Here is a 27,242-nt window from a genome sequence, read left to right on the forward strand (position 1 = left end):
GGATAACTTGATTAGGTTCTGCAGGATGTGCGTCGAGCCAATGTGTAAAAACAATATAAATGCTTTTTCTTATCTCTGGCTGATAACACATTGTACAATCTTGCGTAAAATTGCTCTTTCAAAATGCATGCTTTATACAAAGCGAATGCAAGAAAGAAAAAGTGAAAAAAAAAATAGATTTATGATTATGATAAAAAATCATATTCTAGATTGTAAATAACAAAATGTAAAATGCGCTATTAATTTTATTTTGCTTATTCCATATATGAATTATTTCAAATTATTGTCTAAATAGTCATTGTAAACTATATTTAAAGATAAAGTCGTGTTATATGTATATGTATATATTTTAAAATTCATTAGAAATATGTTAAACTCACACGCTAATTGCATGCAAATTTATAAATAGTTTACAACATGAATAGTTATAACACGAAGAATTGCTCTGACGCGTGTCAGAGTCATTTCATCATCAACCATTGATCAAAGGTATTAATCATTGATTGAAGTCATGTTTAATAATTTTGTATCAGTTGGTACCAGTCATAAATAGGTTTTTTTCTCATCAATTATTTATCGATCAGTACATTAAATTACACGTTTATTTTTTTGCACAACTGTTGCATCTAACCATGCAACATTAAACCTACAGGCTTCAAAACAACTTTGTATAGTACATGTTCTTAATTATGCGCATCGTACATTGATGTAATACGTACGTTGCATATATTTCCGATCTAGAAAAAATATATCCAAGCTAATCTCTTTCTTTTTCTTGGAGATTACGCGCAACTTTTCTTATTAAGATTAAAGACTAATACTTTGTTACTATGCGAATAAATCTTGTTTAGCTATACAAAGTGTCTCAAAATCACTGGATATTTTTTAATAATAGATTTTCTGGTCAATTTGTAGACGACATTAACGAAAATGTCGATACATTAATAATATCCAAATTATAAGCAATTGATAAAAAAAAGGCTTTTCGTAAATTAAGCTCTTTTTGCGAAATTTTTTAAATAAAATTATATTCTTTAGGTAATTTCAGGTGAAGTTTAAAAGAATTTTAATTTGAAGCTTAGTAAGAAAGATACATAATAGAAAAAAATTTGAAACTTGCAAAATGATAACTTTTCTCGACATTTTCATTTAAAAAACATCGACTCTAAATTGGCTAGAAAATTTGCTATTAAAAGGAGATCCAATGAAACATCAAATGAGATATCCTATATACGCGTTGCATGTAGAAAATAATATTTCTAAATAACACATATGATATATATAATAGATTAATGCAAAAAACGTGACGTACAAACATCGCAGTTAAGATAAAAAGATATTAATATTTATTTTATATATTTCTCAATTACTCGATAATTCTGTATTTATAATTCCTCTGCGTTTTCATTGAAAAAGTTATTATAAATAAATAAATATATAAACAATTTTTTAAATTATAGAATACAAATAATTTTTATATAGAAAATAAATATATAAATAAATTTTCCAATTTCTCTCTTTCTTAGAGGTGCTACTTGCACAAATTTTGTATCTTCGACAAATGTGTATTTTTATTATTATTGCAAAAGTAAGATTTATTTATAATTTAATTTAACTTTTCTGTGTATTGAAAAAAGATACTTTATGTTGTTTAGAATGGATTATAACTGCAAGAGTTATAATACTTTAGTCACGAGAACGAAGAGCAAACTGACTCAATCGCGATGAAGTGATTCTAGAGAAGTGGACATCTCATTAACAGAGCTGATATTCATTTGGATCGTGTCAAAGTATTTTCTGCACAGACTGTACATTGCCAAGTCCGTTCGACTCCTACCAAGATTAAGGTAATGCTCGGTTGATATGATACAATAGTTATGTAGTCTTTTCAGTGCTCTATGGTGCTTCCACTGGGTGGTCGCGACATTCATGAAGCTTTAAAATAATATTTGGAATCGCAAAAAGGTAGGAGCCTATCATCCCTTGTCATATAATTCGTACTTAACACTGCTTATTCAGACGAAGATAAGATTAAATGTGTCATCTTTGGGAAAGCCAGATAAAAATTAACAAAATTTGCATTTTTGAGAATTCGATTTTTTGATAAGAATAACTTATATGACTTGTTGATCTATTTTTTAAACTGATTTTTTAAGTTACAAATATAATACCAAAAATAATCTTATTGTTAGATGTTTATCAGAATCTGATTTGATTCTTGGAAAAATTAAAATAAAATTTAGAAAGATTATATATATATATGTATATATATTTTCTAAAAAATAAATTTGATAGAAGTTACTCACCGTAACGTAGTATAAAGTTTTCGGTTTCCACTATGGGAAACCACCACAATCACCAATGAAAGAAGTTGTGCAGATACTGAAATCACATAAAAGAATATATTATTAATATTATTGAAATTTTACAATAAAGCTTATTCTCTACTATTAAATCTATTGAGTTTAAATTATATTTGGTTGCGCACTACTAAAGCGATCATAAAATTGACAAGTTATGCAATTCTCATAATGGTTACGTATATATCTTCCTTTTCTATTATAATCACTATTCCATTTTTCTATTAATTACCATTTTATAGAACTGTCATTCCATGTCCCAATTTCTACACGATAAAAACAAATCTATACTTTTGTAGACATGGTACAAGTCTGTGAAAAGTGATCATTGTAATACAATGTATATCTTGCAAGAATTCTCACAGTAACCATTATCGGTGTTACATAAATCCATGCATCATATAGAAATCATACATCGTCATCGAATAATGTCTATAATGCAGAAATCCTGCAGAAAAAAGAAGTAAAGCAAAGTGCACAAAGGAGAAGGGAGGGGGGAGGGAAATATGAGACGGAGGGGAAGTCTACGGTTGACTGGAAGCTCATCTTTTAGGTTATAAGAGAATTATATCTTGCGGAAAAGAAAAAAAAAAAGATACCCGGTGCAAAGTACAAGGTACGCGTTATCACGTTAGATGTACTTCACTGTTCCGGATACACCTGTCCGCCCCCTCCCTCCGCGTATCGCGGCACAAGTACGCGATAAAGCCCGTGTGAGAGCGATTCGGGGCCCAAGGATTTCGATCAGCTGTTGACGTAGCGGACTCGGCGACGCGTGCATCGAACCGCGAGCTACACTCGCGGATATATATTCGCGTGATCGAGTGCTCCTTTAATGCACGTATCGATTGAATATTCCCGCAGTAAGTTGATGAGAGGGAGAGCGTGCTTAATGACGGAATTAGGTTAAAGGAGCGAGGAAAGCGAAGAAACAGGAGACAGGATTCGAATATAGCTTACCGTGCGTCGATGCCTGGCGCACATTCTTGTTGCTCGTAAAAACCAGGCAAAGGGCTCGATGCAACCGCGTGCACCTTCACGTCACTGACATTTCCCCTCAACTCCGGGTCAACCGCGCACCGCGACTCTCCCGCGTGTTCGGTCGTCTTCCAGCGCGAACGGGGCCGCGAACGACCAACGACGCGAAGCTAGTCACGGGATGAGACGAGAGACGTCGCGAGAGCACACGCGTTAAATATAGGATAAAATCGCGTACGACCTGCGAGATCCTCCTCACGAGCGCCTCACCGGGATGCGCGCACGACCGAGGGTACACTCGGCGTCGTTTGTGCCTTCCCCGTCCGAAGCGCCGTACGTAGATATATTATGTGCGCCATGACTCAAAATACATACGGCGTATATCGTTCTCCCTCGGAGTCGAATCAGCCATGGGGCACAAATATCTAGATACAACGCGTTCGATTCGCGAGTGCCTCGACGAACGTCAAAACGTGAATACCAAGCCGGGTATCAAATTTCGCGGCCGATATAATTGTACGGCCTTCGTGTCTTTGGCCGCGTTCAGCAGAAAAAGCAGCTTTGCAACTGTTGTAAAATTCGTGAATCTGATTGGTGTATTCTCTTCATCTTAGCTGAACCTAAGAGAATACACCAATCAGATTCACGAATTTTACAACAATTGCAAAGCTGCTTTTTCTGCTGAACGCGGCCTTTGTACCTGCGACTAATTTCACATCGAGCAACTCTGACGCTCGGCCGAGCGAGAACCGATGCCTCCCGCCGTATTAAAAATAAATGTTTTGCATTTGATATATTATTAAATATTATTGAATATTATATTTTATATTAATTATCTAATATTTATATTATTTTTTTAACAGTCTCGCAATTCTCTATTATTCGATCAAATTACTACGTAATAAAATGTTCGTAAAGAATAATTTTTTTTTAAATAATCTTATTTTTTTTTAGTATAAAATCGTGTTGATTGAATTATATATTTATATTTCAAAATGCGTTCGTATTGAATATTCGAAACATTTTTTTTAATGACAAATAATATATATATACATACTCTCTTGTGAAAATAAAAGAGCCAAATATTATACTGTCAACAATAAAAACGCTTTCTCTTTCTTCTTTGCCCTCTGATTATCATTCTAAAATCTCTCGTTGATTACAATTCGTGTTGCATTAATCATTACACGATTCAATAACAGGCTTTTTTATTTCCGCAACGGAGCGGCCATATTTTTGCATCGCACATATACCAGGAACGGGCATTCGTAATTACGCAACACGCATGCACATGTGTATACTCACAGCAGGATCGAAGCATTGTTGCATGTGTAGCTTATTATTTCCGAAAATTCGATATCCGTTTCGTCCGCCGTCAGTTTCGACAGTCGGCGCGAGGGGCGCGAGTTGTCGATGGCGCATGCGCCGTCCCAACTTGGCGACTGGATGCGACGTCTAGGGATAATTCGTTCCGAGTAGTGACGTAACTAGCCTCCCATGAATATGAAACGGCCATTGATATCGTTATAATTGCCGTACATTTCACTTTCGATATACTTGACATGTAAAAAAAGATATCTTATGCCAATTTTTATTGTTGCAAATAAGAATAAATTTAAAAGAACATAAGTAACTTACGCCAATTTCTTATCGCCATCAATGAACAGAGAGATAATTTTCGTATATCAATAACATCGAATTCCGATTGAGAATCTAACCACATTTTCTATTCTTGATTCTTGAATCGAATAAACGATATGCGTCTGAAAACAAAACTTTCGAATAGATTTTATTGTTTAAAAGAATTAATCGCTTAAGAAGAGTGATTCGATAATTATTTCTGGGATGAAACTGGAGAGATGTTTTACATTTGATAATACCTTCAATATATTCGAAATTATTCATCGTATTCTTTGTAATGTAAATAATAGACAAAGTTTAGAATTGTTTATTCTGTGATAAATGTATGTAATCTATTTAAATGTATGTAAAAATTTACCAAGTTATACAAAGTGCGTGTGCGATCCTACGTGAAAAAACGTGGTCGAACCTCTCGCCTAGGCAGAGCCAGAGTTTTGATGGAATCGATGAGTGAAGAGTGTCCGCGAGTAACGAATCAAGTTGTTTTCTCGCGCCTCGCGAGAGGCGCGACCGAGGTTTTAGCGCCTAGAGAATTTTTCTGCCCGACAGATGGCAACCTGGATATCGATTGTCATTATTTATATCGTACGTTTCCTCTTCAGTCATCGATTCACTCTTTTTACATTTTACATTTTTACAGTAATGAGAGAGTTAAGTTTTTCCCACGGGCGTATGGTACTCTAAGTTAGCCCCCACATGTGTGATCATAGGTGTTGTTGAAGGGGAGTCGAGCGTGCGAAGAGAATGACGGATAGCCAGCAGCAGTTTTGCTTGCGGTGGAATAACTTTCAGGCGAACATCACGAGCCAGTTCGAGGTGCTGCGAGATGACGAGGACTTCGTTGACGTTACCTTCGCGTGTGACGGCAGGCGACTCCAGGCGCACAAGGTCGTCCTTTCCGCGTGCAGCCCTTACTTCAAGGAGCTGTTCAAGGTTAGAAAACCATTTTCTTCTCGCTCCCCACCTTAGACGTAAGTCCCTCTTCTCCCCGCATCTATCCTCCCTCTTCCCCCTCCCTTCCCCTCCCCTCAATCTTCCCCTTTGCGTCCTCCGGCAGCCGCCCTCCCCCTCTCTCTTCGTCCCTCCCCTCTCGTTCTATCTCTTTCTGTCTCTTGCCCTGTTCCCACCTCCCTATCTGTGCGTGTATACGTAACATGCACATTTCCTCCGTCTCATCTCGCGATGAATAATTCCAAAATTACACAATACCTATTTACGTGACGGTCTCTTACGCGTCTCTTATCTTTTTCGTCTTCACGCCTCATTTCAAAGCGAGGCGTATTTGTGCTCGCGATTACGTCATGATGTTGCATGTATTATTCACCCTCCCCAACCTCCTCCCCCCCGTTCGTCGTCGTCGTCGCCGCGGGTTTTCGCGACCGCGCCGAATAAAATTTGTAATTGCTGACCGGCAATTAACGCGCCGGCGAGGGTTGGGGGAAGGTCGATAAATGGACGTCGAGTTCGACATATATGTTTGTACAATTAATCGTACTCGCGTTTTACAGAGAAATTATGCAACACTAATCTACTCCGTTATCTCTTGCGCATCTTTTTCAAAAGAGAGATACGATGAGTAGGATTATCTAAATGAGGCACTATTTAATTAGATATAAAGGCTTTAAAGCAGAAGCTATTCATTTTAAAGATATCATTAATTTTACGCTTGTACGATGATAAATGTCAGAGAATTGAAACGTAAGAAAAAAATAGAATATCTAAAATTATTAATGTAATTAATCATTAGCTCTTTCCACGAGATATATAATCATTTATTATAGATATTATATAGTCATTTACGAATCATAGACATTGCAAAATATAGTTAATTTATCAAGTTAAAAATTATATATACAATAATATATACTTGATATTAAAAAAAAATAGAATAGCTTTTTTTATAACTCGATTTAACAAACTTATCTCCCTTCTTTTATAAATATTCCATAATATATAATTAATAATTAATAGTATTACAATTTATTTTGCAGACAAATCCTTGCAAGCATCCAATAATTTTTATGCGAGATGTTGAGTTTGAACATCTACAGTCGCTATTGGAATTTATGTACGCTGGAGAGGTAAATATCTCGCAGGCCGAATTACCTACATTTCTGCGTACAGCTGAATCTCTTCAAATTCGTGGCCTCACTGACTCCCAAAATAATCAGCACAACAACGAAAAGGTTTGTTTGACATAGGTTTGCGTATACCTATATGTCTTCTATCTTTGTTATGTTTATATGTACGTGTAGTGCACATATTGCAATGTACAATTTTTAATAATTTGCAGCATTTGAAGACAAATAACATCCATGCATCAAATGGCCGTGATCTGATCTCACCGAGCTTTGACGATGAACTCAGTAGAACTCCACCACCTTCGAGCCCTCCACCACTGAAAAGGCTGTGTAAAAAAAGTGATTCACCTCCAATTTCTAGTCCAACACCTTCTATACCGCCTTGTGCTACTATTGCACCTCGCTCGCGCCCACTTATCGAGCCTCAAGTTCAGCTCGATTGTTATAAAGATCTCGATATTGTTGAGGTATATATTGTATTATACACAGTCGAATATCTTTGACGATATCAATGTGCACTATCAATGCGCAATATCAACACACACACACACAATATTTATAATATTTATAATAGTATATACTTATAATATTTATTTTTAACTTTTTACTTTCAGCCAAAAATAGAATTACCTGAATATGGCAGTGATGACGATTGCTCACCAAAACAGGAAGCTAATACATTACCCAGTGGATTTCTCAGCTTGGACAGTAGTATGGAAGTATTGCCATCTTATCCATCATCTTATCAAGGTGATCATCTTACAAGATATGCTTTAACTGAAAAAATTAAAATTAAAAATAAATATTAAAATTTAAGAATATAAACATTTTATGTTGTATAATTGTTTTGCAATAACTGAATCTTTCAAGTGTACAGTTTTTTTTTTCTTTTTACTTCATCATAAAATATAAATCTGAAATTGTGCTAAAATTCATATTAACATTTCTATTTTAGGAAATCAAAATGTAGAAGGAGGAATGCCAGGTCCATCAGGTCATGGGACTACGGAATTAAATCAGGAACAGCAAGGTGAGTCAGAATTTATTATTTTTTGGTAGTGCGAGCACCATTACAAACAGCAACAACCTAGCCATTACATCACAAATGTCAAATGTGAATAGAAACAAGGAAGCAGAAAGGAATGATGGTTTGAAATGATGGTTTGAAATGGTAAGCTCGTGTGTAGCTCGGTAGGTCTTGGTAGGCGGTAGGACATTTGACACTCGGAGGCTGCAATAGGCCTGAGTCCACAGAGTGCAGTTTGCAGTTAAGCAGCTGTGTTGTATGAACGTTACCGAAATAGCCCGGAAAAACTTTAATCATTAACAATTATGTCCTGCGTGTACATATTCAAGAAACAACCCCATCCCAATATGCTTTATAATCTTTTGTTTTCCTGCTTCACATAGTATATATTAATGCATATACACTTACACGTGTATATTAATACATACATACACTGAATTAAATCTAACCCTGGAAAAAAAATGTTTATTATAAAAAATAATTGCTTATTAAAAAGTTAACATTCAGATCAATATAGATTATCTTATAATCGTTTGCATTTTCGTTTACTCATTATAAATGCCATTTTTACATACATGTGACAAGTTTTCAAATCGGCTTGTACATACTGCTTTGAATTAAATACGATATATGAATATGTTTATGTGATGCCATTTACGTTTCATACACCATATAATTGCATTAAGGACTTTATTATTAATGAATATTTATTAAAATATTTTATTATTAATAAATAAAGTTATTAATAAATAAGCAAATAGAAATATGAAATAATGTGTCGAATTGTGTAAGATTTCAAATCTTATAATGTTATTCAATTTTAACGATAAATTGTTCTCAAGTTGTATATAAAATAATTTTGGATCTTTCCTTCTAACTATGAAGATATCAAATCTTATCAATAAAAATCTACATGTTTTTTGAAAATAATTCCTGACTTGAAAGTTGTCATATGCTACCACATATAAAAACAAATGTGTATTCATGCTAACATATCTAATCTTCTACTGGAAAAAAAGTATTTTTCTACGTAAAAAAAAATTAAAGAAATATGCAATGAACATGTAAAACAAGAGATTTTGACTAATTACTGGTTCTCATTATTCATCGATTCATGCTTACCATTGTTTTCAAACTATATGTTTTTTCTTACTGCATTACCATTGTTTTTGTCTGCCAAACATATTTACATCCTTGCAAGTGATACTCTTGCGGGGGGTACTCTTTTTGTATTGTACCATGCAGGCAGCAAAAATTGGGTAGCGCTAAAAATAGGGTTGTTTGCTGGTTGTTGCTGTCCTGTGGTGGGTGGTATCATTCTGATATTATACGTGGTGTGAAAAGGCGTGGTGCTATGCTGTGGTAACGTGCAATGCTGTGGGCTGCTACCGGTTAGAGCAAGTTGTGTGTGTTGTTGCAGCTGACCTGCGTAAACTGCACTCGCTGGACCCACGCCCCTGTCCTGTGTGCAACCGCATGTACAGTAACTTGTCCAACCTGCGGCAGCACATGCGCCTCATCCACAACCCTCAGAGTGTCACTTGCCCTCTATGTAACAAGCCATTCAAGACCAAGCTGTACCTGAAGCGTCACCTGGTCAGTTTCCACGACCTCAGTGTGGCAGACAGACAACGTCAGGAAGAAATCTACCAGCATCAAGTTAAGGTTCAGGTCCAGGGACAGGGACAAACGCAGGTTCAGGGAGGAGCTCAGACTCAAACTCAAACACAAGTTCAGGCTCAAACACAAGCTCAGATTCAAGCTCAGACTCAGGTGGATAATAAGGTGCTTTTAGCGGCTCCTACTCCACCTTCTCGGAATATCACCGAGGAAGGTGGGGCTAGCGGTGGTGGTGGTGGTGGTGGTGGTGGCGGCGGCGGTGGCGGCACCACCACAGAACCAAAGCTCAGATCGTATCAGGCACAAGCTGGCGATAATGCTTTTTCGGTAGAGGTGGCGCAGATTAATGATTCAAAGCATTTTGCCAGTGGTATGTTGCAATTCGATGCTACGTATCACTAATGTGTACAGGATGTTTATTTATTTTTTAATCTATATTGTGCCCAGTTTGTTGTATCGTTTTGTGATATAGTAACAAATCGAGTTTTTATCTTTATTCTTTAGTGAACTTGTGATTCAATAGGGAACGTATCTTCATAGTTGACCGACAAGTAGCTAGAAATAACGTTACGACACAAGGCTGATTCCGTATTTAATAATTCAGGTCCTGTGCACAGAGGTGTGTATGCGTGTGCACGGGTATAATTTATAATTTTAAATCTTTTTGAGAAACGCGTATGCAATTCTTGTCGCACAAACACGAATGAAAGACAAGAAATCAAATATGATTAACGGTCGCGCACTTGATTGTTTTCGTCCGTAATAAGACGCCTACAAAGATCATTCGAATGATCATTCATACGAAGGTCGACAATGTATATAGGTTTGGGAGACTAGTTTACATATAAAGTCCCGTGCCTATTCATCGTAAAGATGAACGCTGATGATGGGGGGAGAGAACGACTAAAATGCCGATGGTGGAGCAGCCATCCCACCTCGTACTGATAATTCTGCAGCCGGATACTTGTTGTTTTATTTAATGCTATACAGTGTTATACAGACTACAGATATTTACAACAATATTATATTCTTACAGAGGATTATATTTACTTTATTATTGCAACGCAATGTGCAATGACATAGCTCATACATGATATATTTTTCACATGCATACATTGCAATATACAGCCAATTGACAGCTCAACAGAGTAATAATATTTATTATTAACAGTTATCAACAAACCGTGATCGCAATAATGCAGCAGATTGAATTTAACAATATATAATAAGAAGGCAAATGTCTCTGCTGGTTTCTCGTCCATAGAATATGCATAAGCATGTCCATAGAAGAGTGTTTTTCAAATACTCTAGCAGTGATAGATACATATGTTTATGACAATACCGTAAAGATATTTATTTCACTATTCTTGTGTAGAAAGATTATAATGCTCAGTATCTAACTACGTTCTTAAACGATATTTATATAATTTATTTATAAGTCGTATATTTTTTTCTTAGTTGTGTATATATTTAGTATTTTATATATTCTAATTTATTTTTATCAATTTTTAAACAAAGAATTCTTAAAATGTTAAGAGACGCGATAGCATTTTGTGTAAAGTTCATACATGTAGCAACAGTTTTGCGAAAGACACTCTACAGTATATTCTTTACAGAAAGTAAAAGGGCAATAATGTTTTGGCAATAATTAATTGTATTTTTTGTATAAGCTTTCATCAGAAATATCTCTAGTATTTTTCAGATGCATTTATATCGTAGCCTCAGTATATACAATCTTTAGAGCTATTTTAGATTTCTATAATTATCAATTTTCGCCATAATTTTGCTTTTATCATTTTTTATATTAGGAACATTTAATTTCAGCTTTCTATAAAAGTAAACCAGCATAGATATCTGCCGCACAATTCCATAGCCATAGTACCACACAGTACAACTCAGGATCTTTTATATTATATTTTACAGATGACAATAGTTCCATAAGTACGATTTATAATAGCGATTCTAGGAAATGGGGCACAGAGTATGTCCCCTAGAATCGTAACCTTTTAAGTCGTACCATTCATATAAACAGGCTCCTTACCTCACATACAATCAAATTACTAAACAGATGCAGCTATATATTATAATATATTTACATACAATACAATTTACAATAGTACTGGGAAAAGTTGCAACAACTGCAACTATAACACAGATTGCCGATATTATACAAACGATTTTTATTATCTGTTATTACATTGGTAAGCGATTGCAATGTTTTTTTACACGTTAAAAATGTACTACGAATGTACATTCGAGATTTTTTCGTTTACGATATAAATGGATGCCCAGCACAACTGACAATTAGTACCGAAATAAGATTAGATTATAAATGTTGCATATCATATTATAATATTGTTATACATTTGCCAAGCAGTGTTACATTCATCAACTCTCAGGCTTTGGATCATATACAGAGGATTTCATTCTGCTTCTCTTGTCAATAGTAATGTTTTCTTTATAATAGTGCATTTTTCACACACAATACTATATATAATTTAATTCCAGTTGTGAAAATTCAACTACTGAATTTTACAATGCAGTGTCTTGTAGAATAAGAAATGTAGATTTAATACATTATTGGTTTGATATGCTACTTGATAGAGTTTCACATTTGTTAGTTTTTTTTCCGCGTTAGTAACAGTAAGATCTGCGATTGATATTATTTATAGAAGTTTTGCTACTTTTGATATTACTTTCAGTCATTTTGGTGTCTACTCGATCCTTTGCCTGAGATCCCATATACTGTGTATATCAGAGTGATGTGTTACAGAATGTCACATAATAGTAAGCATCATTTGACAGGCCGGACTTCGCTGGGCATTAAAAACCGGTTACCTAGCTAATATCACAATACAATTTCGAACATTCACTGTTATAATTACGATTATATTACGAATTCACAAATGGTGTGTGCAAACATTCCGTAATTCCGCAACACGGAGACACAGCAAAAAAGCAAAAAGAAAGGAGAGAAAGAAAAGAAAGAAAACGCGACGATTTTTATCAATCGATAACAAGCACACTTACAGCTTATAGGAAATAATGCTCGAAAAAAAAAAAACCCGCAATATTTTAGTATTCTTTCTGGGTCTAATAATACACAATTGACTATAAATTAAATGAGAAGAGATATCGATATACATCACGTGGTCGTGAAAAGTATCTCTTTGTGATGAAAAATACTAACAGTACTTGCCATTTTTTTCCGAAACAACTCGATGAGTAGGTACAGAAAAGCTCACTGAAAAAAAAAAGTATCTTTTGTCTGCGATAATAAGTTTTAACTTTATCCTATAAACTGCGATTTTAGCATTTGTATTATGCGTTGTTACGACTATTATTGCTATTACGATAACTACTCTATCGCTATTATTATCAATCGAATCCTATTATTATCAATACCACAATTACTGCTACTATTACTATTACTACTACTCTACTACTATTACTATTACTACTACTCTATTACTATTCTCCTATTACAATTACAATTATTATTGTCGTCGTTAATTTAAAACTGGATGCATATATGCGTCTACCGTCTCGAAGATGTTTTTATGTTCGAAAGGATATTATCTCGGTTTTTCCCGCGTCGCACGACTTTCAGCGTGCGTCGTCTTTCTTCATCATAAAAACCAGTATCTTTTAGCGCATTTAATTATGTGTTGTATATATGTAAATTATTATGCAATTTGTATGCGCGTCACATTACAAAAGATAACTCGTATATTCGATTGCTAGTTGTTATTAACATATAGGTGTAGCTATAGGGAATATTACCTTAAATGAAGGTAATATACATGGTTTCTTGTTTGAACGATGGACATCTCCTTGTATACGTAGTATCGCGAAGCATACTTTGCACCTTTAATTTGATTTACATTATTTATTTAATAATATAAAATGAAAATTTTAATCTAGTCAATAAAAACAACGTTTTTTTTATAAAGTTGATGTAATCTATATTATTATTTGTTGAAAACGTGATGTATCATTATTGAGTATATATGTTAGTATAATATCATGTTAGTTTTAAAATTAATATCTGTAATTGAAAAATTGAAACAGTATTAAATTAATTTTATTTTAGGAAAATATTTTTTAAAATCTTTTTACGAAATTATGGTTTTAAGATTATACGTTTCTGATTACTAAATATATTTTTAATATATTAATATTATGATTTATATATAAGGAGAGATAACAGTGAAAGAATATGTAGTACTTAATATTTTTAATTATTACCTTGTTGTCATTATTTTACGGCTAGAGGTCGAATTATTAATTTTGAAAATAAAAATTTAATCCTATATGTTGAAAGATAGAGACATATAAATTTGGCAAAATTCTTTGATAGAATTTTTTGCAGATAATAATAACTATTTGAAAAATAAAAAGTTATATATATCTTTTAAAAAAATACATTAAAAAGTATTGTGAAATTTTTCGAAAATATTGTAGCGCAAAAGAGGCATCGTTTCGTCGTTCGAGTGAGAAACCGCATTTTTTTAACGCAATATATTCTACATAATTTTTTATGTAAATTCTGTTCCCGATCGATATGTCGATCTTTTCCGAGTGTACTTTTTCAAAAAATATATAAGCTTAAGATAGTGTTAGATTTTAGTATGCGCGAAAAGCAAAAGTGCGAAATTTTCGATGTAAATAGCGGCAATTTTTCCAATACGACTGTATCGAAAATACGAATATTTCGCTTCTGAAGTAGTCACCACACGCTAATATTTACGTATATTTATTCGAATCATAGCGTATCCGAAGTAAGTTATTCTCTAAGTAAACGGGCAGGTCAATAGCGTCTCGTGCTATCCCACATATTATATAATGGCAATCGCATTGCAAAAAAAAAAGGATATATACGACTGATTTTCGACGAATGCGAGTATGCGTGTGTGTGTGTATGTACGTGCGGTATGTATTGTATTAAGGCGTCTAAGAGAGATGAAAGAAAACAGGAAAGAAAAGTACAGTAGCTTGTACTTGGCGGAATTTCTGAGCAGATAATTGATGAGAAAATGCGCGTATTGGCTTCGTGAATGTCTCTCTTTGTCACGCGCGAAGAAAAAAAAAATATTGCGCGTGCGAAAGAGAGCCTGTCGGAGTTCCTGATAGAAATTCCAAGATCGTAAGAAAAATGAAATCTATGTAAATTTAGAGAGAAGAATATAAATTTTTAGTTTTCTAAAATCTAACACGTCAAAATTCTTCGATTTTTATATTTGATAATTTATACAAAATTTATACAATTTATTTATATACACATATTTATTTATACAATTTAAATTCGAGAATAATAATGCAGGAAATATATGTATGATTTTGTTGATCCAGTAAATTTTTATTAGGCAAACTTTATAATAGTGCAATCATTTCAATTATTCGTTCAAGTAGGATCCAAGTTTTAACATCTGAAAGATGCTCTTGTTAGTTTCTATCAGGACATTTGCTAGGCATAGCAATTTTGTAGCGACAAAACCGGTAGAATAAAAAAAATTGATAAAGTGCTCTTTTTAGGCTGAGCTTGTGGGCTCCACGAAAGTGACTTATTATTGGCTTAATATAAACGCAGAAAGAAAGTTGACGGAAAAAAGTTGCAAATTATCTGATTTATGCTTCAAGGTATATAGACCTTTTTTTTCAACAAGCAATTATCTGGACAGAATGAGCTCTGCATCAAAAAAGAATTCAAATTCATAAAGAAACACTTATCGAGAGACGTATATTTTACTTTCGGCTAACATTTCCACAATGTTTTCTTGAGAATACGCCACGGTAATTTATTTATTATATGCGGCACTGCGTTATATTTAACTGACTAGCAGTAAGTGATGGGCATAAAATAATATGACAGTATTTGGATACATGTGCAGGCGCATTGCTCTTTTAAAATTTATTTAAATTTGTTTTTATCTTTACAGAAGATTTTTAATATTTTTGTAAGTTTAGATTTCTATTCAAAAATTAGATTAACCATTAAATTATCACATTGTATCGCTTGATGCAATTGTAAGAATATGATACTGATCAATATATATATAATTTTTACTTCCAATAATGTGATAATTAATTTTTATCAATTTTTAAATTACGCAAATACGTAGACACTTTTCCTAGATATAATTTCTGTACTTCTCTATGTGAGATGAGATCTTTTTATTAATATTGATTTTATTTCAAATGCGTCAGATTTATTATCTGAACGAAAATATTTAGACGTAGTTACATGTACAAAAACTACATTCGTGTGCGCATGTATCCGAGGCCCAACACTACAAGTAGCTTAAGCTTACATCGAGTGCGCTTGCAATTTACTGCACATATGCTGCACTTAATTTATCAGAAATTATCTGGAGCAAGACTCTTGAACCTTTGTGCATGATGATGAGTGTCGCAAACGATTTAATTTTTCTTTTATACTTTCGCAATTATCACGATTACTCGCAACTACCGAATAAATCGTGAAATTGTATAGAAGCTTTATTTGCATCGTTACGATAGCTTTTACGTTTATTTTTTAAGTTGTAATATAATCATTATCGCACGGGAGAGAGAGCAAGAGTGCAAAAGAGAGGATTAAAATAAATATTCGGAAAATTATGATATTTGCAAATGTGATATTGGCGAGGATAAACATAGTATTATATGTTGCCGTCCATTTCTTACGTGGTAGACTGATTTATTTTGGCTATCTTTGTACTGACGTTAATTATTTATAAAACATTTCAACATGTATCGATTCAATACACGCATTATTAATTTTATTTTTTAGAGATGTGTATGATTTTGAAAGAAATAATCGTTTCGCGTGGCATACATCAGAAAACAAATGTCTATTACGAGCGGTCAATAATCGTTCTTTATCGATATGTGAATTAATAGAATCAAACATGAACGAGAATAGAAAAAAAGTTGGAGCATTTATCTTCGCGTCAAAGTAACACATATTCATTAGCTGAGCTATTAGCTATTATCGATTGCTTGACGGAAAAAAAATGTTTTCGCGTTTCGCTATTATATTCTAAACTGACAAAAATCTGTGTTAAAAGTGCACAAATGGTTAATCGAAAGAAAGCTTGCGAAGGATCGCGCGATATTGTCGAGTCGCGCAGCATGTAGAATCCTATAACACATATAAACAAACACATGCGTTAATTTCGCTAGCGACAACAGATGCATCAATCAAGTAGCCATAGATCTGTAATCAAGTGTGCTTTTTTCCTCACCCCGTCCCCTCGCCCACACTCCCATATTGAGACGCGAGTCTCATTATTTAATTGCAATATCAATGTGCGACGAGGCCCTCGTCATCGTTATACTCGATGACGGGATTTTTCGCAATTTACGCAAATCAGATACTAAGCGTAATCACCTATCATAATAGCGACGTTCCTATTTTACGTTCGCGCTTTTGTACGTTTCGACTACGAAAAAGATAATAATTACTAACGCGAACTTTTTCGGCTACGAAAACGAATTCCTGTTGCAATCACGAATACGAGAGACTTTCCGTCTGGCTTAGAGCGCAATATCCCGTCGTAGCGATTCGATTCTGTATCCGAAATTTTGTCAAACGACATTTGAATAAAGTAATTCACATTTGTACGGAATATGTGTGTATTACGTTATTTTTGCACGAGAAATTTACGCGATAGCAGATATATGTTACATTAAATCAATCATTCACACTGCTGATACATATTATATATGATGAATTCAACATAACTTTTGAACAGACACACATGTTAAAATAATATGTCATGATACTCGACGACACATATAGAGGAACATGTTTGAAATAATATAATTCTACATTAAAATATAATAACGATGGATATTCACATATTTTTAAGACATTCTCTAGCTGGATCTTCAATTTAAGGGATTTGTATTCTCTCAACACATCACCTCAAGATATTCTGATATTTTAATTGTCTCGGGACGATTGGGAAATCGACTTTATAGACCGTAAGCCCGTAAACTTAAACGGTCTTAGCTGTGATCGGCAAGAGTATGATGAAAAAGAGACAGATATAAAAAGAAATATAAAAAGAAAAAAAAAATGAGATAGGACAGGAGATGGAAAAGGGTGATTTTTGGCTGACGACGACGGATGGATGGAGAAACTAATCTAGATTGGTCGGCTGGTATGTTGCAGCCACCGCTGGCTTCGGTACGGAGGGAACGGGATCACCACCGTCGTCGTCGTCGTCGACCTCGTTAAAAATATCGAGTGTTTCCAGCGCCGCGGTCTCCACCTGGCACAATCCGCGGCCTTGTCCGCAATGTGCCCGCATCTACAGCAACAACAGTAATCTACGCAGACACCTCAGGTCGGCCCATGCGACCGCTCCCGACCTCCTAGAGCTGACGTCGCTGCAACGGAAGACCATGGCATCCTCCCTATTCCTTGCCGCCTCCTCTTCCTCTTCGGAGGAAGAGATTGTTGGATCATGATCATCCCGTCGAGCTATCAGTATATCAGACACCCCACGATCGACGCCCCCAACGTCTCCCCCAGGAGATATCGTTCTTCAATATTCTTGAGATCGTAATGTCAAACGGACGAGTCAACTTACACGTTCCTTCACGAAGATGATGGATATTGTCAGCGCGATGTCTTTAATTCATTGATACAATGAACTATATTATGATATTGATATTGAAAGAAAGATTTAATATAGCTTTGATTCAGTCGATTCATCGATAATTGGGAGGGAGAGTGCTTGATTGAATTTACTAATTATAAGAGTTAGAATAAAAAACATGATTGCGATCGTTTTCTTTAGAAAGTTAAGTTAGATTCTATAAACGTTTGATAGTTGATGAAAAGTTTGTGATGTGTTTTATTCTCTCAAGTTCCTCTATATGTATCTGCAGACTGATAAATCGGCGCAATAATCGATTCGTCGATTATAAAATTGTTGCAGTGACACCATTACCGATATTTTTTTATGAGGGGAATGTTGCTCCAGTGACCAAAATTTGTTGAAAACAATTTATTTTATCTGCACATAATCATTCCTATAATTTTTGAAAGTATCATACAGCAGGAAGTATTTATTATTATATGTAGTATAGTATATTAAATCTAAAATCGTCATTTCCACATTTTTAGAAATATTGCGTAGTTTTAAGTTGAATATGATATCATTTTTTTATAAAATAAAAAAGAAATAAACATATTCTTTCGGAAAACAATTTGTATGTGTTCGACTCATCCGGAAAATTTTTTTATCAGCTAATAATATTTTATATTCTTGTTGGACCATCTAAAATGATCTAATAATTTAAATAACATATTTCTGTTTCAACTTATTTATATAAGATATATATTATAAAAATGCATCATTTGCGTATTTTTTCATAAAATAAACATAATAACATTATTGTTTATATAGCCATTATTTTGGTTAAGTCTGAGTTTAATGTCTGTTGCAAAGATAATTGCATAATAACATCAGGTGAAGTTACATCTAAACATTTCCTCTCCGAGGTTTATGCGACGCTGAAAAAAAAAAAACACAAAATTAAATGCATACCTTTTTACAATTGATGATTCCAGCGCGAAGAGTACGTCGCGGTAGACCGCGACTCGGAACCAGAGGTGGCAAGCATCCGACGCCGTCCGTTCGCAGAAATTCGCCCTCCAGGAGCGAATGGCTACCCTTGGACATGAGAACGACTCCGCCAACCGCGATGCCTGCCTTCCGTGGATTCGAAGAGTCTTCGTCGGATGGTGTGGTCAGTATCAATGAATCTATAAATAAATTACCCCTTTGTTACTTTACGTATAAATCGTATCAGATCTTTTTGTAGTATTCTCTTGCTGTAAATGTCTTTGCATGTCTAATTTTTCTACACATTCTTCTCACAAATAAATGTAAATAATAACAATGTCATAATTTAGCATTGATCTCTCTTGTAGGTCCATTTAGGTGAGGGTATAGCTGTCTGCGAGGAGCAGCTGAGGGCCGTTAAATGGAGTGATTATCGCAAGTTGACACGCGGATTAGCCGCGATATTGTTCAGCCCTACGGAGCTGGCGACGTGCTCCGTCACCGGTCAACGTTGGAGCCGTGCTGGCACAGCTACTGAACGTCCTGTCAAACCTGCCCTCGACAAGGCTAAGGTTCAAGCCATTATATGTAAGTAAACACGATGAAACAATGAAGATACTTCGAGGGATACATACAAAGACGCTTCTTTTTAGCACGTACATCAATGCAAACATTTCTGTAAACCTTCCTTTTCTTGAAAACTAAAGTTAGTTCATATCTTTGCTGTTACAGCTTACGTGACGTCGAGGTTTCCGTCAGTAGACGTTAGCAGCGTGAAACAGGTCTTAGCATATAAATGCAAAGAGAACTCCACCGCTCTCAAGATGAAGTCTATACGATACATATGGTAAGTCTATGGCAAACTCTTATTATGACCATTCGCGCACACAAAGATAAAGTTTTGCATAGATATAATAGATGGGTATAAAAAAAATTACAACGACCGTCTTCACACTCTCTGATAACAGCGATAGACAGGATACGGACACGTCACCACGGGGTGAGTCCGAGGACAAGTGAGAGGGGGTACAGGGTGCGTGCAGGGTACAGCCCGCCTCTCAGTTCCGTCGCGTCCTCCCGCACCCTTCATCCAACACGGTTTACTCGCCGCAACGCTCGCACCAGAATCGTGGCGATTATCGTAATAATAATAGTGGCAAACAGTGCGTCGACGAGCACCTACGACGCAATCACGAGGAAGGGTACGGAGGTGATTTGTCTCTCGCGTCATCCGCGCAGGCAGATCTCGAAAAGCTGATGCCTCTGCACACGCTTCACGGCGCATTTCATTCCACCCTACGAACGGCGACGGCCTCATACATTTAATTACTGGTTGAGCCAGTCGAACATGGATCGAGAAGATGGTGATTCTACAAGGGTAGGATAAAATACGGAAATACAAGGATGGCAGACAAGGTTTGATAAAAAGAGAGCTGAAATAATTCGTTGATCGTTTTAAAATACGATTTAGACGATATTTCAGGATATTCATTAACTTTCTTTATTTCTTTCTTGCTATGCAAATCGCGGAGATTTTAATGGCAGGGATAGTTGATTTTTTTTCTTAAACGTTCTGCAGGGAAAGATTTATTAATCGTGCTTGCATATAGGAAAGATACGAAAGCGAAGCACAAGCTTGACAGATAAATCTGTTTAGTAAAACGTATATGACAAGTTCGCGAGAAATAATAGAAACGTGTTGTTTCGAGGGTAGAAGAGAAAAATTAAGACGAAAAAGAGTGATTGCTTGATAAAATTTTATAATGCAGCGAGATTAGATGCATTATATAAATCGTGACTAACAGCTATGATAAAACTTCATCACTTCGGCTATAGGATAAAAAAGTCATTAGTATCGGGCTATTATGTTTAGACTTATTGTTAGTACAGTCGATCATATTCATATTGTGAATTCATCGTGAATTTCCTTATCGTAAATTATCTTCTCCATTTCGACTTTTATTGTAATGGCGATCGTGATTGCAGACAAAAGGCATAGGAGAAGAAGTTTACTTTACGAACATTCAACTGATTTGATACAATATGGATATTTTATTATAATGGGAAGTCTCTATTACGTTTATAAAAATTTGAGATAACGATGAGGGATTATTACGTGAATGCGTTCTTGCCTGAAAAAAAAATAATTCCTTCGTGTACGCGCGTTCCTTCTGTTAACACAGGTGCTTCTAATTCAAATAATGCATTTTTTTGCGCGATAATATGGATTTTTCATGTGTAAGAAAGAAAGCTACATGGGCACACAAAGATATTAAGAGACGCGTCACGAAGGAACGATTCTATGTAAGAATGCATTAGAATTTATTTGATTTCGGCTGTGAGCTACGACCACATGCGAAGGAGGAGATCCGTGTGGCTCTAATGAAAGAGAACGCACCCTTCTGAGTGAAGGTGGGTGATAAATAGTGAGAAGGCAATATTATAAAGAAAAAAAAGGAAAAAGAAATATTATTAAAAATAGCAAGGTCGGACGGACCAGTCCGATCCTACCGGGATACAAGGGTAGACTTTCACATATAGAGTATGCCTAATATATAAATATAGTATATATAAATGAGAAGTAATATATAAATATATTATAAATACGTATATACATGGTAATATACATATATATATTACTATGTATATTAAACTATATTATTAACGAAATAGATGAGAACTTATATACATATATATATATATATTATTTGTTGGGAGAACATATTACATATATATATATATATTACACATATTTAATATATTTAGGATATTTATTTGTTGATTTGGTGATAAATATATATATATAATAATAATATATGATTTTTATAAAGGTTCGCGCGCGCGGCATGGAGAGGCCGGCCTATAAAAGCGTTTCGGAAAAAAAAAAAAAAAAAAAAAAAAAAAAAACGAATCACAGCGAAGAATGGACATGAGCGCATACAAATTTGAATGACGATATGTATAATATGAAACGTTTAAAGTGTTCTCGCACGATCGCATCTTTCATCGATCTGATCGTTATCGAAGCAATTCGATAAGTGCGATCGTGCAAAATCTATCTTCTAAGGCACGGTGATTTTTATCGATTCTCTCATCTGGCCTGAAACAGCCTGTTATCTACGATTGCGATTCATTAAGTTACAAAATTGGTCGATTGATTAAGCCCGGTTCAGATTATCTGTTTTCGTTTCATCAACAACGAAAGTGACAAGAAATGTATTCTTAAAACCAACAATAAGCGATGGGAAAGAATTAATTATCACGAAATTAAGTATCATTATTTTAGCACAATTAATATTTCTTAACGAATGGTATAAACGTTTAATTGAAAAAGGAGTATTAAACCTTAGTACGTATACGATTTGTTATTGCTTCGCTTAATAATTATAACTAATTGAACAGTCTAAAATAAAAGAGTAGTAGTCCTTTTATTGCTGGCCTAACGTTACTTATAATATAACGAGTTCAATTGATGATATTTTCTGTTATCATTAAGTTTATTAGTGAAATTGTATTTTATTTACCCGGCGTAGTCTATTTTTTTTTTTTTTTTTTTTTTTTTTTTTTTTTTTTTTTTTTTCAATCGCACGCTGGACTAAACAAGGGAAGAAATTTAATTTAATATGTGATTAATATATTTTAATTTAATATATTATGAGAGAGAGAGAGAGAGAGAGAGAGAGAGATATTCGCTCTCAGAGCGAAAGAAAGAGAGAAGGAGGCGAAACACTGAATCGGCCTTAATTACCGATACTCAAAGTCTCTTGCAGAAATTCGTTCGACGTGACGCGACGCATGTATATATGTAGATGAATACATATGTATTCATGCATGCACATCGCGTAACGTACAAACACTCACATTCATACGTACACTCAGGCCGGTATTCATAGTCGGTTCTTATATTTAAGACTGTCTTAAGTATAATCTTAAGATGTGATTAACCAATCACAGAGCCGTATTTGCATCTTAAGACATTACTTAAGACGGTCTTGAAATAAGAACGGACTATGAATACCGGCCTCAGTCACGCAGTAGGCTCTCATGTTTACGAATTTGCGCATCAATGGAACAATAGGTAATACTCGTTTTCATTTACGCGCTGAAATCAAAGCGAAACAAGATAAGCTTTCGGCAATTTTCTCAACAATAGATTTTGATCCGCGTATTAATTGAAATAAAATGACGTGATTACTTTAAATTGTGATTATTGCTAAAGAGATTTTTGTTTTTCATTACAAGAAATTAATAGAAAAAGTTTTTTTCTACTTTTAAGAAATATCAATTCGATTGCTGCTATTACGTACACCGAAAATCATGCTTGACGGTCGGAAAAAATCGCGATCAGAAGTAAATGTCAAAATCGTGTGCGAAAAAAAGAGACACAATTCTAAAGTTTAAATTCAAGTTTCACATCATCGCTTCAGCAATACTGAGTTTATGGTAATGTGTGTTTTTATTTTCTTAATTAAAGCTTCTTTTTTTTTTCCATTCATAAACGCAGTATCCTTTTTTTGCCGATTTTGCGGCCAACAGAATCGCAACTTCGTATCTTTACGTGCTTACATACGCGCATGGAAAAGACACGCGACAACATAGAGGTACCTACATGCTTAGCGTTTCGACTCTTCGATCGTTCACATAGTCACCCCAGTAGACAAACGAGCTTGTAAATAGTCACCGAATGTTAACGTACGATATTAATGTACGATTAATTACGAGAGCGAAAGGAGATGTATGAAGAGGGGTTCCTCTCTCGGAGCGGAACTCCTCGTCTTTTACCAAGCGCCTAACGATTATATTGATACAATTAGCGTATCGCTCTGAACAGAGAATGGACCGCGTTTGTTACAAGTTGTAAAGATAGAAATGAACTGTTTATGTCTTGATAGCCGCGCAAAAATCGAATTTCGGAACGGAATAAATTTAAGTGAGTCGAATTCATGTGCGAGGTGTAGCACGACTCGGCCAAAAAAATCTTTAATAAAAAAAAAGACAGTGTGCCAATACATAGAGGCGTGTGCAAAATTTTTCAGAGTCCAAATCTCTTCGGATTACGAGAGGGGTATCTGCGTGCTAAGCACACCGTAAATAAGAAATTAGTTTCCAACGAACGAAAAATATTAAAAACGGAATCGTTACAACACTTACACATATAGATAACTCGCGGAATAGATTTAAAAACGAAAAAAAGGGTATCGCATGATGGAGTTAAATGAATGAGAGAAGGAGAGAAAGAAAGCGAGAGAGTATGAGCGAAAATCGCGAAAATGTGCAAGAGAGAGAGAGAGAGAGAGAGAGAGAGAGAGAGAGAGAGAAAAGAAAGGGTTGACTGGACAAGTATAACATACTCCATGCCTTATAATAATAGATAATACAAGTATGCGTAAGAGCATAGATAGATCTATTTAATTAGCGAATTAATCGTAAGAACCATAGAGAGATCGTATATTGTTCTAGCGCACCTGGCGATGGGAACTCTTAGAGTGTTAAACTAAAACAAAAAATCTTTATTCATCGTAACACCATACGAAAATAAAATAGAGAGAGAAAGAGAAAGAGAAATAGTAGAGCTTTGTGAGATTAACCAATTTTTAGATGGCGTTTTGTGAATTCTCCCAGCGCTATGTGTGCGTCTTTGTAGACGACAAGTGACCGCTAATCGAAATATCTGAGCAAACAAAAGTGCATGATGATCGAAATCAACGATTCTCTCGTTGTCAAATTTTGTGTATTTTGCCATGCTAATTGATAATTTTTTTTTTTACGTATACAAATTAGAGTTTTATATTTTTTTTTGAATCATAATACAATATTAAACGGGCATGTAGTAATTGGATTAAAAAAGAAAGTAAAAGAATACAAAAATCGGGGAAAATGTCAAAAATATTAATAATATATCCGGAGACTTGTTTCATTCATCGTGCGCTTTCGTCTCTTAACTGTAGCGAGTAGTGAGCATCCCTAAAAATGTAATAGAGAAAGTGATGCCGTTAGTCGAACGATGCTGCGTGATTTGGTGTAGTTGTTTCTATAATATTTTTATTACGGGCCGACGAAATATAATAATTTCAGGGGGAAGGGGGAAGAAAAGGAAAGAAAAGAGAATCGGATTTAGACAAATATGCTGCGGCTTGTACGCTTCGGATCATCTTTGCACTCGCGTTTTATTTTGAGTGTTAGATTGTTCGTCAGTCATTTTTGCATTTGGAGATCGCGAATTGTATTTTTAAAATTGCATTAAGAGTTAAATATAATATTTTTAATGTGGGTGATATTAGTATTTTCAATTAGATCTTTCGGGATCTCCACAATACGTGCGAACGAATCAGTTTTCCGTCTTTCGAATCAAATTTCTATTACGAATGCAAACGTCTCTGGATTATGCGATCGAATGAGTAATTTAGTAATAAATGTTGGCATTATATCTTTTATGTTTTACACGCGCAATATCAACTACGAGCAATTTGTCCAAAGATAATCGCAATTCTTACGGTTACCGTGTAACAGAACACATCGAGCGCTTTCTCCCGTAGGTAACGCGTAGTCCCTAGAAGCTGTGAAAACGATAGCGAGAAGATATATCGAGCGTTAATATTTATTTAGATACGCGATTCACGATAGACAGTAAGTCATCCTGGAGATGGATGTTTGTTTTTGTCGGACCTTAAATATTAACCCTAAATGATATACTTTATTATATTTACAGAAAGTGTAAGAGAGGCTTGGCAGACCTTAAAATGAGTTTATATTATTGATGAAATGAAAAATCTTTACGATATTTATGTTTGAACATTATAGGTTTTATTTGCCTATTAATATATTATTTATGTATTTATATATATGTTTATATGAATACAAGAGAGAGATAAAAATGTGAATTGGTAAAATATTTTTGAGTGAAAATTTTATTTTTTAAGTGAAAAGAGCCAATCATAGAATCTTCTTACATTTACTTTTAGGGTTGAGACCCTCGTAGACTATTTCATACTCATATTAGCTTCGGCGAACAAGTTTTTGGAAATTCTTTGAACTGCGATCTAACACACACATATACAATTGTTATTAGAGAATTTTATTTAAAGAATTAGGAATATCACGACAGATTCGATGTGTGATTTGAACAGTTTCTAAAGAGATTTCCAAAGAAACTATTCGCCAGGAAAAGTAGCGTCACGTGGTGTGGTAATACTTTTAATTAGCGATAAATATTTCGTTTGTCAATTTAATTTACGTTTTATAATAGAAATTCTAATTGCGAAAATTATAAACCGCGAATTATTTTATATGACAAAATATATTTACAAAAATCATAACTTTAGTATATATAATTCTTTTCTCTTTTTTATTTTTAAATCGCTTTAATTTAATACTTGAAGAAATCCCCGAAAAACCATTATAGGAATGTTATTTTGCAATTCTTTTCTGCACAGGAATTAATAAGAGATATTTCATTTGACATATTATTTGACAAATTATATGATACACGTTATTTATTTTTGATGTTTTTCCAGGGATTGCTTTAGTTAGATAAGTGGTGAAAGGTGAATGCAATTTATGTGCACTATAACTCTTAGAGTAACTATAGACTTTGCGATGAGAAAATATTCCGCTGAGCGGCTAGTGAAACATATTTATGCAATAATAGATTAATAAGTAGGAAATGGGCATGAGAGAAGATATTTACATTTAAATGTCTCGAAAGTGTTATTCCGACGGTTATCGAAAACCATGAACCACGTGACGCAAAACTTTTCTTCAGATCGTTGGCAATATCGTCGAGGGACTTTCTCAAAGATTGAGACACCTAATCGATCTTTGTGTAATGATCCCGCGATTGTGATACGCTATAATAATCGTCAGACTTCTTAATCCGTTAGCGCGGCTTATTGTTCTGATTTGTTGTGTCATTTCGAACTTCTGTGTTATTTTTAATAAATCCATGAATTATTTTGTT

At 34.6% G+C, this 27,242-nt stretch overlaps 1 protein-coding gene across 2 annotated transcripts; it reads left to right on the forward strand.

Moving 5' to 3' along the window:
* Positions 1 to 5,570: 5,570 nt before the first annotated feature.
* LOC145936229 (uncharacterized) lies at positions 5,571 to 27,242 on the forward strand. 2 transcript variants are annotated; one of them, XM_083038239.1, is made up of 11 exons: positions 5,571 to 5,912; positions 6,971 to 7,165; positions 7,273 to 7,527; positions 7,675 to 7,810; positions 8,016 to 8,090; positions 9,508 to 10,034; positions 16,276 to 16,288; positions 19,291 to 19,469; positions 19,654 to 19,873; positions 20,018 to 20,132; positions 20,254 to 27,242. In XM_083038239.1, exons 1-11 carry the CDS (start codon positions 5,724 to 5,726, stop codon positions 20,303 to 20,305), a joined length of 1,956 nt encoding a protein of 651 aa, XP_082894365.1. In that variant the 5' UTR covers positions 5,571 to 5,723; the 3' UTR covers positions 20,306 to 27,242. The 2 variants fall into 2 exon arrangements, with proteins under 2 accessions (XP_082894365.1, XP_082894364.1); XM_083038238.1 differs by lacking the exons at positions 9,508 to 10,034; positions 16,276 to 16,288.

The sequence above is a fragment of the Prenolepis imparis genome, unplaced genomic scaffold (genome assembly GCF_030444845.1).
Source record: "Prenolepis imparis isolate NDT839.2.m4 unplaced genomic scaffold, iyPreImpa1.0 SCAF_5, whole genome shotgun sequence".
Taxonomy (NCBI): Eukaryota; Metazoa; Arthropoda; class Insecta; order Hymenoptera; family Formicidae; genus Prenolepis; species Prenolepis imparis.

Coding starts and splice junctions, on each gene's coding strand:
- LOC145936229 (XM_083038239.1), top strand. CDS start 5,724: ATGACGGATAGCCAGCAGCAGTTTTGCTTGCGGTGGAATAACTTTCAG. Junction 19,470..19,653: donor AGTCTTCGTCGGATGGTGTG/GTCAGTATCAAT, acceptor TCTCTCTTGTAG/GTCCATTTAGGTGAGGGTAT. Junction 19,874..20,017: donor TAAGGTTCAAGCCATTATAT/GTAAGTAAACAC, acceptor TTGCTGTTACAG/CTTACGTGACGTCGAGGTTT.